This window comes from Dendrobates tinctorius, unplaced genomic scaffold (genome assembly GCF_039654945.1).
Source record: "Dendrobates tinctorius isolate UK_male_01 unplaced genomic scaffold, ASM3965494v1 ptg000070l, whole genome shotgun sequence".
NCBI lineage: Eukaryota > Metazoa > Chordata > Amphibia > Anura > Dendrobatidae > Dendrobates > Dendrobates tinctorius.
The window spans coordinates 26,016,757-26,033,355 of NW_027361738.1; the positions used below are offsets into that span (position 1 = coordinate 26,016,757).

The 16,599-nt window shown below is 41.8% G+C and overlaps 1 protein-coding gene across 3 annotated transcripts in view; it reads left to right on the plus strand.

Moving 5' to 3' along the window:
* Positions 1-16,599, plus strand: part of VILL (villin like) — a 156,069-nt gene that overhangs the window by 105,339 nt on the left and 34,131 nt on the right. For all 3 annotated transcript variants that reach the window (XM_073581476.1, XM_073581475.1, XM_073581477.1), the window contains 8 exons: positions 1,189-1,385; positions 3,087-3,195; positions 5,423-5,533; positions 6,999-7,198; positions 8,330-8,408; positions 12,228-12,326; positions 15,741-15,894; positions 16,232-16,332. In XM_073581476.1, coding sequence (XP_073437577.1) covers positions 1,189-1,385; positions 3,087-3,195; positions 5,423-5,533; positions 6,999-7,198; positions 8,330-8,408; positions 12,228-12,326; positions 15,741-15,894; positions 16,232-16,332 — 1,050 coding nt within the window. The remainder of the gene's footprint in view (positions 1-1,188; positions 1,386-3,086; positions 3,196-5,422; positions 5,534-6,998; positions 7,199-8,329; positions 8,409-12,227; positions 12,327-15,740; positions 15,895-16,231; positions 16,333-16,599) is intronic.

The following is a 16,599-nucleotide window of genomic DNA, read 5'->3' on the forward strand; positions in this document are numbered from 1 at the left end:
ACTTTTACCCTGCCCTAAAACATTAATATGACTATGTAGCCCTTTAAAAGATATGTCAGCTGATCCCGTTATGTCCCCATTTTGAAGTTGTGTCTGGAAGTGCATTGGGGCATGACGACGCACTTCGAGCTTCTCAGCCTCACACTGTATGTATTCGCTAGCTAGCAGCACCCTCTCCTGGCTGACTGGCTGGCCAGTAACCATGAACACAATCGGTAGTCCAGCCATGGGACAATGTCTCATGGTATGAAATATAGCATGCGGCTGAGAAGCCAGAAGTGCATCATAAATCACACCCAATGTACTTCCAAACACAACTTCAAAATGAAAGTTCTACCTACTGGAGCAGCACTTTGAGAATCATAAACGGATCGACTGGCTTCTCTTTTAAAGTGGTACACAATTTTAATAATTTGACTGGGTATGGGAGTGATGGTAAAAGTTTCTGACAGGTTTCCTGTAAATAACTAAAACCTACGATGATGTCACAACCGCTAACTGGTCTTCCACCTACTTATGATATCACCAAAGCTAACCTAACTGAATCCATGTTACATTGTAAAGCAGAAAACGTGTACTTCCCTCCTGCACTGGCACCGCTCCAGCAATTTCAGTGCACAGACTGCCAGGGTTTGCATTGCATTGGTATGCGCCACATGAGCACTGCAGCTCTTTGGCGGCCACTAGTGGGCTGTAGCTCTCACTTTCTTTACGTGTTCAAGATTCTTTTGAGGGCGTAGCAGCCCAATAGCAGCAGGTAGTGGACATCCCCTTTAAGGAAAGGGAGTTTACAGAAAGTCAGTCTCACTATTTCCAGATACACCATGAATTATGCTTGCCTTTCTTGACGTACATAAACCTAATACATGCAACATTGCACTTGTGGTCATATATATGGTCACATTTTTTTAAAGTAGGAATTATATAACTAAGGCCCAGATCACACATGCGGGAAACACGGCCGAGTCTCGCATGTTAATACTCGGCACTGCCGCCGGCACTCGGATTGGAGCGAGTGGCCGCATAGAAATACATGCAGCCGCACGCTCCGCTCCTGAGTGCCGGCGGCAGTGCCGGGTATTAACATGCGAGACTCGTCTGAGTTTCTCGCATGTGTGATACCGGCCAAAATATATTACTACTTATTGTAGAAAAGATGAGAATCCTCAATTTTCTCCTCTCTCATAGATCAAGCAGTCACCCAGTGGCATGTCCAGTGATCTCCACTACTGGATAGGGAAGGACTCTACTCAGGACGAGCAAGGAGCAGCGGCGCTGTACACAACTCAGCTGGACGAGGCTCTGGGAGGGAGCCCGATACAACACAGAGAGGTGCAGGGGCACGAGTCGGCCACCTTTAATAGCTACTTCAAGAATGGTGTTATGTAAGTGTGTTTCAGGGTGCGCTCACGGATCGCTCGCCAGGACAGTGGGAATTCCCGGTACCTGGCCGCTTCTTAAAGGGCGAGTGTCATGGCAGCGGTGACCCAGTCTGTGGCCCTGGGCATCCAATTAAAGGGATATTTACAAGGGAATAAAATTTATAATAAAGTGTTCGTGACGCCACCTGGAGTATTCGGTCAATAGGACGACGTAGCTATGCAGATCCTCCGGGATGGTGACAGGGCAGCAGAGATGGTTGAGCTCTCCACAGTTAGAGCTGAATCCCAGGGCAGTTTGGATTAGATGTTAAAGGTGAGGATGGTGAATGTGGTGCAGGGCGGGTGACGCAGGAATAATTCAGAAGACACAGCTGGGTGCAGTTTCCAAATCTTTACTCACAATTCTGATGTGCACAGATGCCCGCTTGGTGCCATGTCCTCTGTTGTGAACACTTTTGACCTGGCTTCTGAGTTTGGGCTCCCTCTGGTGGTTGCTGCTGGTAATGGAGCTAGTTTGGCTGACAGAAGTTAATCACCTGAGCAGGATAATTGGAGGTCAGGTTTTACAGACAGGGGAGATTTAAGTGAGCAACCTTTCCTCAGCTCTTGCTGGTGATTTGGTTTTCCTCCTGAGCTTTTTGGAAGTCTGCTTGCCTCCTGCTTCATCCTGCATCTTTCAGATAAGTTATTTGTCTGTTTGAATCTTTTTGCATTTGATCCTTTTTTTGCTTGTCTCTGATTTCTGCCTTGCTGGTGTGAGTCCAGCCTGGTTCCCTGCTGGGACCTGTGCTGGACTCTCTTTCATTTACCACAGCTTATGTCAGTCTTTGCAGTATTTCTAATCCCCTGTTATATCAGTATCTTTTGTTTGCATCCAGTTACACCAGAGTGCTGATTTAGTGGGGGAGAGGTCGTGTGGCCTTAGTATTTTTGCATATCAGACGTGTTGGAATTTTGCTTAGGATTTTTTGCATGATTGCAGACAGTATCCTTTCCGGTCCTATTCTATCTAGACAGTTTGGGCCCCATCATTTGCGTACTCTATTTTCTGCCTGTGTATGTGCCTCATCTTGTCTCACCGGCAATATATGTTCGGGGGCTATCTATTCCTTTGGGGTTCTACTCCGGGGCAGTTTAGCTTTCCCCTTTCTCTCGTTAGGCTTAGTTAATTCTTTGGCTGTGCCAAGGCATCTAGGGCATCGTAGGTACGTCCCACGGCTAATTCTAGTTGTGTTGCCAGTTTAGGGGTCTGCAATCCGCTAAGTTACCAACCTCTCTGGTTATCTGGTTGCCTCGCCTATTCCCCTGTTATCCTCCTCGGTTACCTAATCATAACAGTCCTCCAGGTAAGGGGTCCAGCAAACTCCCAGGTAGATTGGGATGCGCCTTTACAGGACTCCTTTTGGTATCTGCCTTTCCTGGCCATCCCACTGTGCTGGCTTTACTCCTTTCCTGCCCAACACCTCACAGTCATTGTCCCAATCCAGCAGCCGTGGACCTTGTCGGGTGACGTCCCCTTGCTCCTATATGGCTGTCTTTTGTACATTATACAATGCTGCTATTTGCCATTTTAATGTAAAATGATTCGGATTTGTAGATCACTTGCACATGCCTTTTCAGTCCTTTCTATTCCCATTCTCCTGGATGTACAAGGCGTTTTTTTCCCTTTATTCCGATTTTATTCTGTTTTATCTCTCACATCAGATACAAGAAAGGAGGAGTTGCCTCCGGCTTTAAACACGTGGAGACAAATATGTACAACATACGTCGCTTACTTCATGTAAAAGGAAGAAAGCATGTCTCGGCGAATGAGGTATGTGTACAGTGGGGGCTGTTTGCCCTGAAGAGTCATACTTGGGTACTGGCATTGCTTTATTTTACTGTGAAAATGGCAAAGGGAACAGATTAAGGCCGGAGCCACACTTGCGTGTGCAATGCGAGAAACTTGTGCGAGTCTCTCGCCTCCATACCCGCCACTGCCGCCAGTGGTTCGGACTGGAGCGTTCAGCTGCATAGAGAGACATGCAGCCGCACACTCCGGTCCCAAGTGCCGGCGGCAATGACGGGTATGGAGGCGAGAGACTAGCACGAGTTTATTGCATTGCACTCGCAAATGTGACCCTGGCCTAAGGGCTCATGCAGACAACTGTAATAATCGGACGAGCGCTATAAATTGTTTTGATGGATAGCGCCTATCCCCATGTTATTCTATGGGGCTATGCACCGAGTTGGTCAGAGGAAAAACAAAAATCACAGCATGCACGGGCTAATTGGATGGCACTACTCAGCCATTCATGTCTATGGGTCCGTGGAAAACATCAGTCCGTAATCAGATGACGTCCGAGTGTGGTGCAATTTTCACAGACACAATGAATGGAGAAGATGGAGAATTCTTTTTTTATTTAAATTCTCTACATCCGAGAAAATCGGATCACACTCTGATCAGCACGTGATTACCATGATCGGATCAATTTTCTCGAGTGGGAGAAAACTGGTTGTGTGACCCTAGCCTTACACTGAATACGCTCCCTTTATGTTTGGGTGTACATGTAGACAGTCATTCATAGAGCAAAAAGACCCACTAGTCACAAAATGCCAAAAAGAACAGAAACTGAAATCAATAATATAATAAAATACACTACACCATCACAGCATAATAATGTATACTCTGGCCATGAAAGATCTGCATTAGAGAGCGTATTAAAATCATGGACACATCTTATGGAAGTTTTAAGGTTAGATGAGTTCAGGCAAAATGTTTTGTAGTGGAATATCCCTTTAAGTGAGGCAAGTGCTATTTGCAGTGTTAATCAGTCACTAAATATCAATGTTATAAATGCAGAGTGCTATCATATGAAGGTGATACCATGGGTGAAAATAGTCCTATCACACCCGCACAAACCAACAGTACCTGAATGTGAAAGGGATGAAACCTAGCAGAGCGCATTTCCGCTGTTGGTGGATCCTCCGCACACATTGGCGTCATTTCAAGTATTGTTCCATTCTCCAAACACTGCGCTGAAAGCCTCTGTACTGATAACCTTTTTACATTTGTTTTTCTACTCAGTGGGAGACTACAGTATGTTGTTTGTTTCGCTATGGGCACAATTCTGGATCGGTATTAATGCACCTTGTGTACAACAGACTATAATTACATAAATGTCTAAGTATTTCTAATAAAAAGGAATCCTTCGCTGCTGTAAACACAGATTAATACAACAGAAGTATGTACCCCCCGCTCCCAATATCACGGCAAAGAGTAATCACTTTGGGTGGAGTTGCTGTCCAGATTATTAATACTTCTTAAAGGGAATCTTTCAGCAGGTTTTTGCAATTTAATCTGAGGACAGCATGAGGTAGGGGCTGAGACACTGATTTCAGCTATGTGTCACTTATTAGGCTGTGTGCTGCTCTTTCAAGATAATGAGTGTTTTATCAGCAGCAGATAAACCCTACAAGACTACAGCTCATGTGCATCCTGGTCCAACTCCTCCCCCACCGCTGATTGGCATCTTACTATCGATATACAATGTACACAGAAAGGTGCTAATCAGGGGTGTAGGCAGGGGCAGCTTTCTGAGCTCTGCTACAAGCTACATCTAAACACATTGATTGTGCCACAGCTGCTGCACTCAGTAAACTAAGTGACATATCGCTGGAATCAGGGTCTCTGCCCCTACGTCATTCTGCTATCGGATGACGTAGCAAAAAGCTGATGACAGATTCCCTTTTAAAATGTTTGTGAGATCTGCTGGCACTTGACCAGTGCTGTGTTTGGAGTGGGTAAGCAAAATACTCATTTTTTTTTTTTTTTTGGCTTATGGCTTCTCTGTCTATACATCAGCCATGACAGAAGAGAAGGGGTCTGGGTTAGTTATTGAAATAAGCAGTCAGCTAGTCACTGTGTAAGATCTAAGAATGTCTGGAGTGAGATACTTTGCCTTCTTATAATTAGCAGACTATTCCGAGAGTTTGCAATTTCTTTAACAATGACATTGCTGTTTTGCTTCAGTGTAAAATATTGCTTCTGACTTTCATAGGTGGATCTGTCCTGGAGCAGCTTTAACAAAGGAGATGTTTTCCTTCTTGACCTTGGCAAAGTGATCATCCAGTGGAACGGGCCAGAAAGCAACAAAACTGAGAGGATAAGGGTAAGGAAATAGGGAGGACAGAGCGTTATATTCAATGAAGGATAATTGATTTGTAAAGCAAAACAGTCCATGATTGCCGCAGGACTTTTAGGGTATGTGCACACGTTGCGGATTCGTGTGCGGATTTTTACGCTCAGAATCTGCAGGTCAAAATGCCTGCGTTTTACCTGCGGATTTCTAGCGAATTTTGTGCAGATTTGGCCTGCGTTTTTTCACCTGCGGATTACTATAATGGAAAAGATGTAAAAACGTGGTGGAATCCGCACAAAGAATTGACATGCTGCGGAAAATAAACCCCTGCGTCTCCGAGCGGAATTTTCCGCAGCATGTGCACAGCGGTTTTTATTTTCCATAGGATAGCATGGTACTGCACATCCCTTGCAGATCTGCAGCGGATCCGCAGAGGCAAATCCGCTGCGGATCCGCACACAAATCCGCAACATGTGCACATACCCTTACATTCTTAGCAAACGTTGGTTTATCACCCGAAATTGGGGAAAGTTTATGATTTGGGTAACAACACATGAACTCATTATCACCCGATCACAACACGGATTTTTATAAATTGACTTAAAGATTACTAAATACTAATCTCCCAAAGTTGTGAATTGATTCCTACTTCTATGTCAAGTATATACCTATATTATATACAGTATATTTAGAGAGAAAAGCACGGTGGCTCAGTGGTTAACACTGTTGCTCTGCAGCACTGGGATCCGGGGTTCAAATCCCACCAAGAACAATAACTGGTTTCAATTGTCATTCCAAAGACATACTGATAAGGAATTTAGATTGTGAGACTCAAAGGGGACAGAGATGATGATGTCTGCAAAGTGCTGTGGCATGAATGGCACTTTATCAGTGAGTATCATAAATGAATAGATAGCGATATAGACAGATCTCTCTCCCAAAGTATTTCTGTTAGTTTGAAAATTAATGGTATCAATCGTAATTTGCTGACATCATACAATCGTCAATTATCATCCTAGATTTATATAATATCTTATAATGATGAAGAGCTGTCAGCACCCACAGTAGTTATATTTTTATTAATTTTTAAATAAAAATTGATTTTTGCTGTTTCTGCTTTTAAAGGGAACCTGTCACTAATGTGATATGCTAATGTGACTCCGGCCTTAATCCTCTGCTCTTCCTGGGATTTTCAGTCCAGTGGGCGGTCCAGTCAATGACTGACAGCTGTATCAGCATGCACTCTTATATAAAGGAAGCTGTCAGTCACTGATCGGTCCTCCCACTGGACTGGTAATCCCAGAAAGAGCAGAGGATTAAGTCAATAAAACATGGTGCCCGCAGATTGGGCTGTGATTTCATGGTGACAGGTTCTCTTTAATGCTTGCATATTGAAAGATGCTATGAAGCAACTCTAATCAGTCGTGTCCTACGCACATCTACATATCAACTTTCTATCTGTAACTGAAAGCTGACAAATACCATCCCTTTCCAGGCTTGTTCTTTGGCTAAGAGCATAAGAGATGATGAGCGAGGAGGAAGAGCCCAGATTGGCATCATAGACAATGAACAAGATTCCCCGGACTTGATGCAGATAATGACAGCCGTGCTTGGGACCAGAACAGGTGAACTGAAGGATGCTGTTCCCGATGAGAAGGCAGATGAACTGCAAAAAGCAAATGTCAGGCTTTACCAGTAAGTAAAAAAGTATAGTCTGAACTGGAGCTCAAAAGTCTGAGACATTGGCCCCCATTCAACCAAGAAATTGTACCAGAATTCTGGGGCAAATTGCTCTGAAAATTCAAAAAAAATTTTGCAACCTGTAGATGTGCAAAAATAATGCGACTTTCATGCTAGTTTCTTCCAGCTTTGCCATAGCTCATCTAATTCATGAGGGACTGGAATAAGATTTCCAAGGTGGTGCACTTCACTTGTCAGAGGCTCCCGATTCATTAAGATGCGTGAATTAGGAGCATTTGACTCCAACACTCCCTGTCATCAAGACGGGCAAGAAAATAGCTGATCTTCATGAATCAAGGCTGTTATGCCATCCTCAGTATATGCAAATGTCGCTGACTAGACTGGGGGAGTTTCATTTTGGGAATAGCCCAACTTTGCAAGCAGTAATCCCGCCCCCTAGGTGTGATTGACATCCTCCTGGCTCGCTACATCTTCTCTTCTGTGCGTTCTGAGTTTCCTAGGCCCAGAAGAGAAGACACAATAAGTCAGGTGAATGCCAGTCACGAAGATGTCATAGCACAGCCGGTATCGGTCAGCTATGTATCAGGCTCAGTTCCTGAGCCCGCGCTATACACCTGCACCCACACTGTCGTAGGGCATACTATTAAATAAGTGTTGGCTAACTTGTATACACAGTATTTAATCTGCACTGTGTAAATAGTTCTCAATTACTATGATATAATAAGGATTTGCAATTTAAGGAAATTCTTAATATATTAAATAAGTGCTGAAATAATGTCTGTTTTCGAGTGCAATTTAGAGGTTGATAACTTTTACTTTAATCATATCAACCAAATGTGTAATTTTTACAGCACAAATATATCAACCGGGCAGACAAAATACCACAAGACACATAGAGATTGCAGTGGTGACCTCAGAAATATCTATGATCCATATAAAAAAAATTGCTCGTGGCTCTCCGTATCCACTAACTTGGGATATATCCTCATTTTATGGCCACTTTCACACATTCAGTATTTATTCGGTATTTTGCATCAGTATCTTTAAGCCAAAAGCAGGAGTGGGTGATAAACATGGAAGTGGTGACGTGGTTCTATTATACTTTTCCTCTGATTGTTTTTGCAGTGTGTTTGAAAAAGATGGAGACTTGGTTGTCGAAGAAATTGCAACAAAACCTCTAACTCAGGATCTACTTCAGCACCAGGTTGGTGGGGTACTGAAAAGCAAAGAAATTAAAATATATATATATATATAGTATAAGCTTTGTATTAGGCTTAGTAGCCAGTGTATAAATTTCAAGATTTCTGATTTTTTTTTAATGGGAGATTGAAAAAAAAAAACAAAACAAAAGCTAAAATACAACATTAAAGCCGGATTTCAATAATAAGTAATTTTTCTGAGGACACGTAGGATGTCAGTCTTGGTGAATTTCCCCAAAATGTATTTGGTGTATGAAGAAATCCATAATGAATTACTAACAATAATGAAGCGTGAAAGAAGCTGTGGCCTGTGGAAAGATATATATATATATATATATATATATATATATATATATATCTTTCCACAGGCCACAGCTTCTTTCACGCTTCATTATTGTTAGTAATTCATTATGGATTTCTTCATACACCAAATACATTTTGGGGAAATTCACCAAGACTGACATCCTACGTGTCCTCAGAAAAATTACTTATTATTGAAATCCGGCTTTAATGTTGTATTTTAGCTTTTGTTTTGTTTTTTTTTCAATCTCCCATTAAAAAAAAATCAGAAATCTTGAAATTTATACACTGGCTACTAAGCCTAATACAAAGCTTATACTCAATTTTATATTTTCAGTAGTCTCATTATTATCACATCCAGAAGAGCAATGATAGATACCATATAGAGCACATAATACAATAGGAGATGATTACACCCCTTCACAATGACCTAAAGTTTCAACATGCCCCAAAATTACTTGAAATATACAAGTCAATGTGTCAGAGGCAGACGACTGCTGCCTATGTCAAGGTGGCTGCAGAAAATAAAGGAAATAAGTTAATATTAGGCCTAATGGCCAGTGAGAATTACAAGATATCAGATTTTTTTAATATATTGACATGGAAATTAAGAAAAAAAAAAGTAAAAAAAAATTGTATAATTGCATTCAACATAAAAACTTGATTTTAATAAAAAAAGGGTCACTAAACCTCTCCCACATTCTAGAAAATTTACAGCATAATGTTAATAAATCTCAAAAAGTTGCACATTTTTCTGCTTCAGTATGGGTTGAAGAAAAAAATGGAATGATTACTTTTGTGAGTTTACCATTTAATTTCTGTATCACTACATACTGTACAGTCGGGAAAATACATATTTGATACACTGCCGATTTTGCAAGTTTTCCCTCCTACAAAGAACGGGGAGGCCTGTAATTTTTATCTTGGGTACATTTCAACTGTGAGAGACAGAATCTAGAAATAAAAAAGCTGAAAATCACATTGTATGGTTTTTCCATAATTAATTTGCATTTTGTTGAATTAAATTAGTATTTGGTACAGAAACCTTTTGCAATTACAGAGGTCAGACGTTTCCTGTAATTCTTGACCAAGTTTGCACACATTGCTGCAGGGATTGTGGCCCACTCCTCCATACAGATCTTCTCCATATCTTTCGGGTTTCGGGGCTGTCACTGGAAAACATTGAGTTTCAGCTCCCTCCAAAGATTTTCTATGGGGTTCAGGTCTGGAGATTGGCTAGGCCACTGCAGGACCTTGAATTGCTTTTTGTGGAGCCACTCCATAGTTGCCCTGGCTGTGTGTTTCGGGTCATTGTCATGCTTGAAGACCCAGCCACGACCCATCATCAATGCTCTTACTGAGGGAAGGAGGTTGTTGTCCCTTCAATATGGTGCAGTTATCCTGTCCCCTTTGCAGAAAAGCACCCCCAAAGTATGATGCTATGATGTTCCACACCATGCTTCATGGTTGGGATGGTGTTCTTGGTGCCAGTTAAGTTGATACTAAGAAGTTCTATTTTGGTCTCATTTGACCACATGTATCCTCTGGATCATCCAGATGTTCAATGGCGAACTTCAAACCTGGACATGTGCTGGCCTGAGCAGGGAGACCTTGCGTGTGCTGCAGAATTTTTATCCATGATGATGTAGTCGGTTACTTACAATAATGTTTAAGACTGTGGTCCCAGTTCTCTTCAGGTCCTAAAAAGCAATTTCATTATTTCAAAATCATACAGTGTGATTTTCTGGTTTTTATTTTTACATTCTGTCTTTCGCAGTTGAAGTGTACCTATGATAAAAATTGCAGACCTCTCCATTCTTTGTAGGTGGGAAAACTTGCAAAATCGGCAGGGTATGAAATACTTATTTTCCCTATTGTGGGTGCATAACTCATACATACAGTTTGCAGCTTGATCCAAGATCTAGATTTTTCTCTTGCAGGACTGTCTCTCCCTGTAATACATGCTGAATGTAAGGGCTGTGTGTATCCAGAGTACTGCTGTCTTCAGTTGCTCTAGTATACTTTACACTATCCTCCTTGTCTATAGCCTGTTTTCCCTGCCCTCAATGATGAGGCTCATTTAGCATCCAATAATCAGGGAACAAGCATTCTTTGTATCTCTTGTACCCAATTATCGGCCAATCTAAACAGACCAGCAATCACCTGAAGAACAAGCAAAATGTTTGTTTATTGGGTGTGATAATTTTTGATCAAGCTTAAAAATCATCATCCTCGGCAGCACATGGCCGAGATGGGCTGCTAATAACATAATAGTCTGTATACAAATAGAAGTGTCGTCGGCTGGTCTAAAAAGGCCATTAATTTTTCACAGATCAGCTTCCATGTTGCCGATCCGTGATTGTTTAATGGCCGCGATTGACCCATAGTCTCCCCATTGCATATCTACAGTATTTACAATCTCCTCCCTCCTGCTCTCTTTAAAACTCAGAGAAGGGAGATTTGAGTAAAGAGAGCTGTCAGGAGCAGGAGAAGAAGCTCTGATGGATTTGCATCTGTTTTGCGGAGCACTCAGCTAGATAAAGGACTAACAGGCATTCTGCTGCATCAAAATGATAGAAAATGTTTAATGGAGACTATTTAGGAAGTTTCTTAACTTTACCTTTTGAAAACAAATAAACACAAATGTATAAGGCTACTTTCACACATCCGGTGTGTGGGGTCGTGCGGCGAAAAGCCGGGCCGCCGGATGCGGCCTGCAGCCGTGACACCGGATGTGTGTGCGGCGAGACGATACGGCTCGGACATTATTAAAGGAGCCGCAGGACGAGGTGGACAGAGGCAGCCGATGAGAGACAGCTGCTGAAAGGGAGGTGAGGGGAGGGGAGGGGAGGAGAGGAGAGGATAGGAGAGGGGAGGAGAGAGAGAGACATGGGGGGTTAACACTTAGTGTCCAGGCGAGAGAATCTCTCTCTCTTGCCGGGCACTTGTGGGGTTAACCCCACAGAGATCTCTCTCTCTCACCCAGACACTGTGAGTGTTAACCCCACAAGTGCCCGGCGAGAGAGATCTCTTACAAGTGTCCGGGTGACAGAGAGAGATCTCTCTCTCTCTCTCGTCGGGCACTTGTGGGGTTAACATTCACAGAGTCCGGGCATGCGCTGTGGAAAAAGCCGATCCGGCGCTGACAAAAAACGTTGCAGGGAACGTTTTTTGCAGATGCCGGACGGCTAATTTATGCCGTGTCCGGCAACAACCGGACACGACGCATAACCATCCGGCACGATGCGGCGACCATGAAAGCTTATGGGACAAAACCGGATCCGGTGCTGGATCCGGTTATTAAAAATTTTGCCGCATCGTGCCAGATGACAAAAACCGGATGTGTGAAAGAGGCCTAACTCTGTGCAAAGGTTGAGCTAACCTTTAAGAATCCCCTGAAGTTAATATCTAGAGTAGCTGGCACTAACTTTACTAAATTAATAGAAAGTTAGACGAACGTGGTCTTTCTCCAGCATACAGATTACACTCCCAAGAGGTTTTGACTTCTGTCCTTTCTGTTGCAGGACTGTCACATCCTAGATCAAGGAGGAGTCAAGATTTTTGTCTGGAGGGGGAAAGAATCCAGTCCAGAAGAGAAGAAAGCAGCTTTCAGTCGAGCAGTGGTAAGTGCAATAATCACATTGAACACAGTATAAATAGAGAAATCTTCTTGCCCTAGGTCAGAAAAGTTTTTTAATAAATAATAAAATGGTAAAGTACAGTAAGTGTATGTTCACATGCAGCATTTTAGCAGTGTATTTTTTTAAACAAATAAGAAGATTCATTTTACAGTACCGGCAAAGAATATGAGATGTCAGAAATCTCATGCACATGCCTGTTTTTTTTTCCTTACTGAATTTGAGAACCGTATCGTTTTTTAAATCTGCAGTACGTCAATTCTTTCAGCATTTTTGCAGCATTTTTTCATCCATAAAAAGCAATGAGAAAGTTTAACCCCTTAATGATTGCCGATACTCCTTTTAATGGCGGCAGTTAAGGGTACTTATGCCTCAGCGCCGCTTTTTAACGGCACTGAGAAATAAGTGTATAGCACCCCTCAGCGATGGAATTTCTCTGGGGTCTCGGCAACCAGGAGTATCTGTAACCCCAGTAACCCCAGAGAACATGATTCGGGTCATTTTTATACCTACCCCAGTGTTGCGATCGCCATTATTAACAGAATAATGGTAACCGCAAAAAAAGGTCAGGTTTCCCATTTAATTTCTCTCTCCTCGGATGTGATCCCACATCAGAGGAGAGAGAAATGGCGGGCATCCGGCAACAATAGGAAATTTTTCCTATTGGTTCATTTTAATCACTGTGATAGACCCTATCACAGTGATCAAAATAAAAAAAAATAGTAAATCAAACCCCCCCCTTAGTTAGGGAAAAATAATAAAATTTAAAAATATATTTATTTCCATTTTTCCATTAGAGTTAGGGTTGGGCTAAAGTTAGGGCTAGGGTTGGGCTAGGGTTAGGGTTGGGGCTAGGGTTAGGGTTGGGGCTAGGGTTAGGGTTGGGCTAGGGTTAGGGTTGGGCTAGGGTTAGGGTTAGGCCAGGGTTAGGGTTGGACTAAAGTTCGGGTTGAGCTAAAGTTATGGTTTGGCTAGGATTAGGGTTGTGGCTATGGTTGGGATTACGGTAAGGGTTGGGATTGGGGTTAGGGGTGTGCTGGGATTAGGGTTATGGTTAGGGTTAGGGGTGTGTTGTGCTTAGGGTTGCAGTTAGAATTGGGGTGGTTCCACTGTTTAGGTACATCAGGGGGTCTCCAAATGTGACATGGCACCACCATTGATTTCAGCCAATTTTGCCTTCACAAAGTAAAACTGTGTTCCCTCCCTTCTGAGCCCCGTCATGCGCCCAAACAGTGACTTTCCCTTATATACGGGGTATCGGCCTACTCAGAAGAAATTGCACAACAAATTTTGTGGTCCATTTTCTCCTGATACCCTTGTGAAAATAAAAAAAAATTTGTTTCAAAGTAAATTTTTCGTGAAAAAGTAAAATGTTCATTTTTCCTTCCACATTGCTTTAGTTCTCGTGAAGCACCTGAAAGGTTAATAAACTTCTTGAATGTGGTTTTGTGCACCTTGAGGGGTGCAGTTTTTAGAATGGTGTCACTTTTGGGTATTTTCTGTTATACTGACCCCCCAAACTCACTTCAAATGTGAGGTGGTCCCTAAAAAAAATTGTTTTGTAAATTTTGTTGGAAAAATGAGAAATTGCTGGTCAACTTTTAACCCTTATAACATCCTAAGAAAAAAATGATGTTTCCAAAATTGTGCTGATGTAAAGTGGAAATGTTATTTATTAACTATTTTCTGTGACGCCAGTCTCTGATTTAAAGGTACAAAAATTGAAAGTTTGAAAACTGCAAAATTTTCAAAAATTTTGCCAAATTTCCTTTTTTTTCATAAATAAACGCATGTTACATTGAATAAATTTTACCACTAACATGAAGTATGATATGTCACGAAAAAACAATCTCAGAATCAGTGGGATGCGTTGAAGCGTACTAGAGCTATAACTTCATAAAGTGACAGTGGTCAGAATTGTAAAAAAAATTGGCCAGGTCACTAAGTACCAAATTGACTCTAAGAGGTTACAGCTGCTGCAAAAGACATAGCAAACAGGTTTGGCAGTGTTTTTTGCTACATTTTTGGTGTATAAAACCAACTTTATTAAACATGTACTGTGGACAAAACATACAAGTAAGCAGCATAAAAAACAATGCTTTGCATGCAGCATTTTTACTGGCAAGAGAGCAGGTTTTGGCTGAAAAAAACACAGCAAAGGTGCGGCATGTGAACATAGCCTAATGGTTGGTGGGCCAATCTATGGTAGAGATCTCATGTAAACTCTCATTCTTTTTTTGATTCTCATAGTAGTTATTTTCAAACCTAGCTGTGTAAATTAGGGGTGTACAACCTGCAGTTTGGGGGCCACTTGCTGCCTGTGACGGCTCACATGTATTTTTCATGCTAAAGAGAGGAAGAGTGGTGTGCACTGTGGAAGACGGCTTGTGTAATGGTGCTTTGTCTGGCCATCCTTGGTTTTCCTACTTACCTGTAGAATGGGGATTTGTGACCCTTATGGTTCTCAGTGATGAGTAGATGAAGTGGAAAGTGTGTGCGGCTACCTTCATTGTAGTTTTACTGGAGTAGTTGTAGTAGTGAAACACACTAGTTTCAGCAAATCACAGAGGAGAAGATAAAGAGAGCCCCATGCATGGTGTCATACCAGGGTGTGAACTGGAGAAGGTGTTGTCCACACTGCGGTAAGGTGTCAGAATCCTGGAAGTGGAACTAGCACCACTCATTTATGGCATAACACATTTATGGTATATACGTTCACTATGCCATAAATGTCTTGGATGGTAACAACTATTTACTGTAGCCCTTGGAATTGGTTCAGCCTTACAGTGTGGACTGAATCTTATGAAGATATGGCCAGACCTTTATAGTGATGTAACCTTTGGCTTTGCAGATACAGTACTTATAGTGTGGGCTATAGGCTGTACATTTGCTTTTAGTCCTTATTAACTGAAAGCCCCCTTGGGTAAACTCAAATCACGCAGTACTTAGCGATGTATGGTCCATTTATTTCAGAACTGAATTCCAGTATTATGTGGAAGCTATATGGAAGTATTACTTGCATTTATTGATTATGATTGCTTCTATGGTGCCAACATATTTCACAGCACTTAACGTGATTGTGTGACTCACTCTCCCCATAGGGACTCACATTTATAATACTTTTAAGTGGATTATTTGGATACTTCACATATTTGGTACCACATGGCAGTATGTATGGTTCTTAACGCTTAGCTGCTGATTATTTAAATTATTGTGAATAAATCCTTTTTTGCACTATTTTAAGCCAGACGTCAGTTTCATCTGGGTTTAACGGTTCTTTCTCAATGTGTTTCCATCTATTGAGAGTCTTCCATTTATTTCTCTGGAAAGACTTAGAGCTTTTGATTGCTGTTTTCTAAGTAATCTTAATATATATTTTTTAATACGCCTTGTTTGTAGGGTTTCATACAGGGCAAAGGATATCCGGCTACAACTAATGTGGAGGTGGTCAACGACGGAGCTGAGTCAACCATGTTTAAACAGCTTTTCCAGAATTGGAAAGATTTTGGAGAGACGCAAGGACTTGGAAAAACACACAATGTGGGCAAGATTGGTAAGAAGCCTTCACGTTTATCTGGTATTGAAGAATATGGTAAAAGAGATGGTTAACAGCAATGATGGTCCATGGGTCTAAGCTCATCCGTTTAATTGCACCCACCATACGATCTGTTAAATGCGTTCAGATTAGATAATTAGTGAGAATCGAACCGTGTAAGAGGGAAAACAAACTTTAGTTATCGGACCTAAAATTACAACAGAAATGCTGGATTTTACCAGTGTCAGTGAAATATCTGCCTATTTCTGATAAAGATAAGAGGGATCATTTGCTAAATAGTTTGGACTCCTCTATAATAGATTGTAAGCTTTAATAAAACCTCTGCTCTGTTTAGCTAAGGTGGATCAAGTGAAATTTGACATTAATGAGCTGTATGCCAGACCTGACTTAGCAGCAGAACAGCGGATGGTAGATGATGCTTCAGGGAAGGTGGAGGTGAGTAGATAAAGTTTTCCACAGGCATTAAAGAAGCCTTAGGTTGTTCTTCTCTCTGACGGCCTCGGTCTGTATGGCCAAAAAATGATTTCAGACATTTTCCTGATATATCTATTGATTTTTCTGAGCCTAACAGGTAAAGTATAAACTTTGGACTCCGTTTGACCTCTTTTGCGTGGTGTCCAACTTTTTAGCCGAGCACAATACTATGATGATATTCACTTCCAACTATACAACACTTATTATTATAGATGAGCGAATCTGACA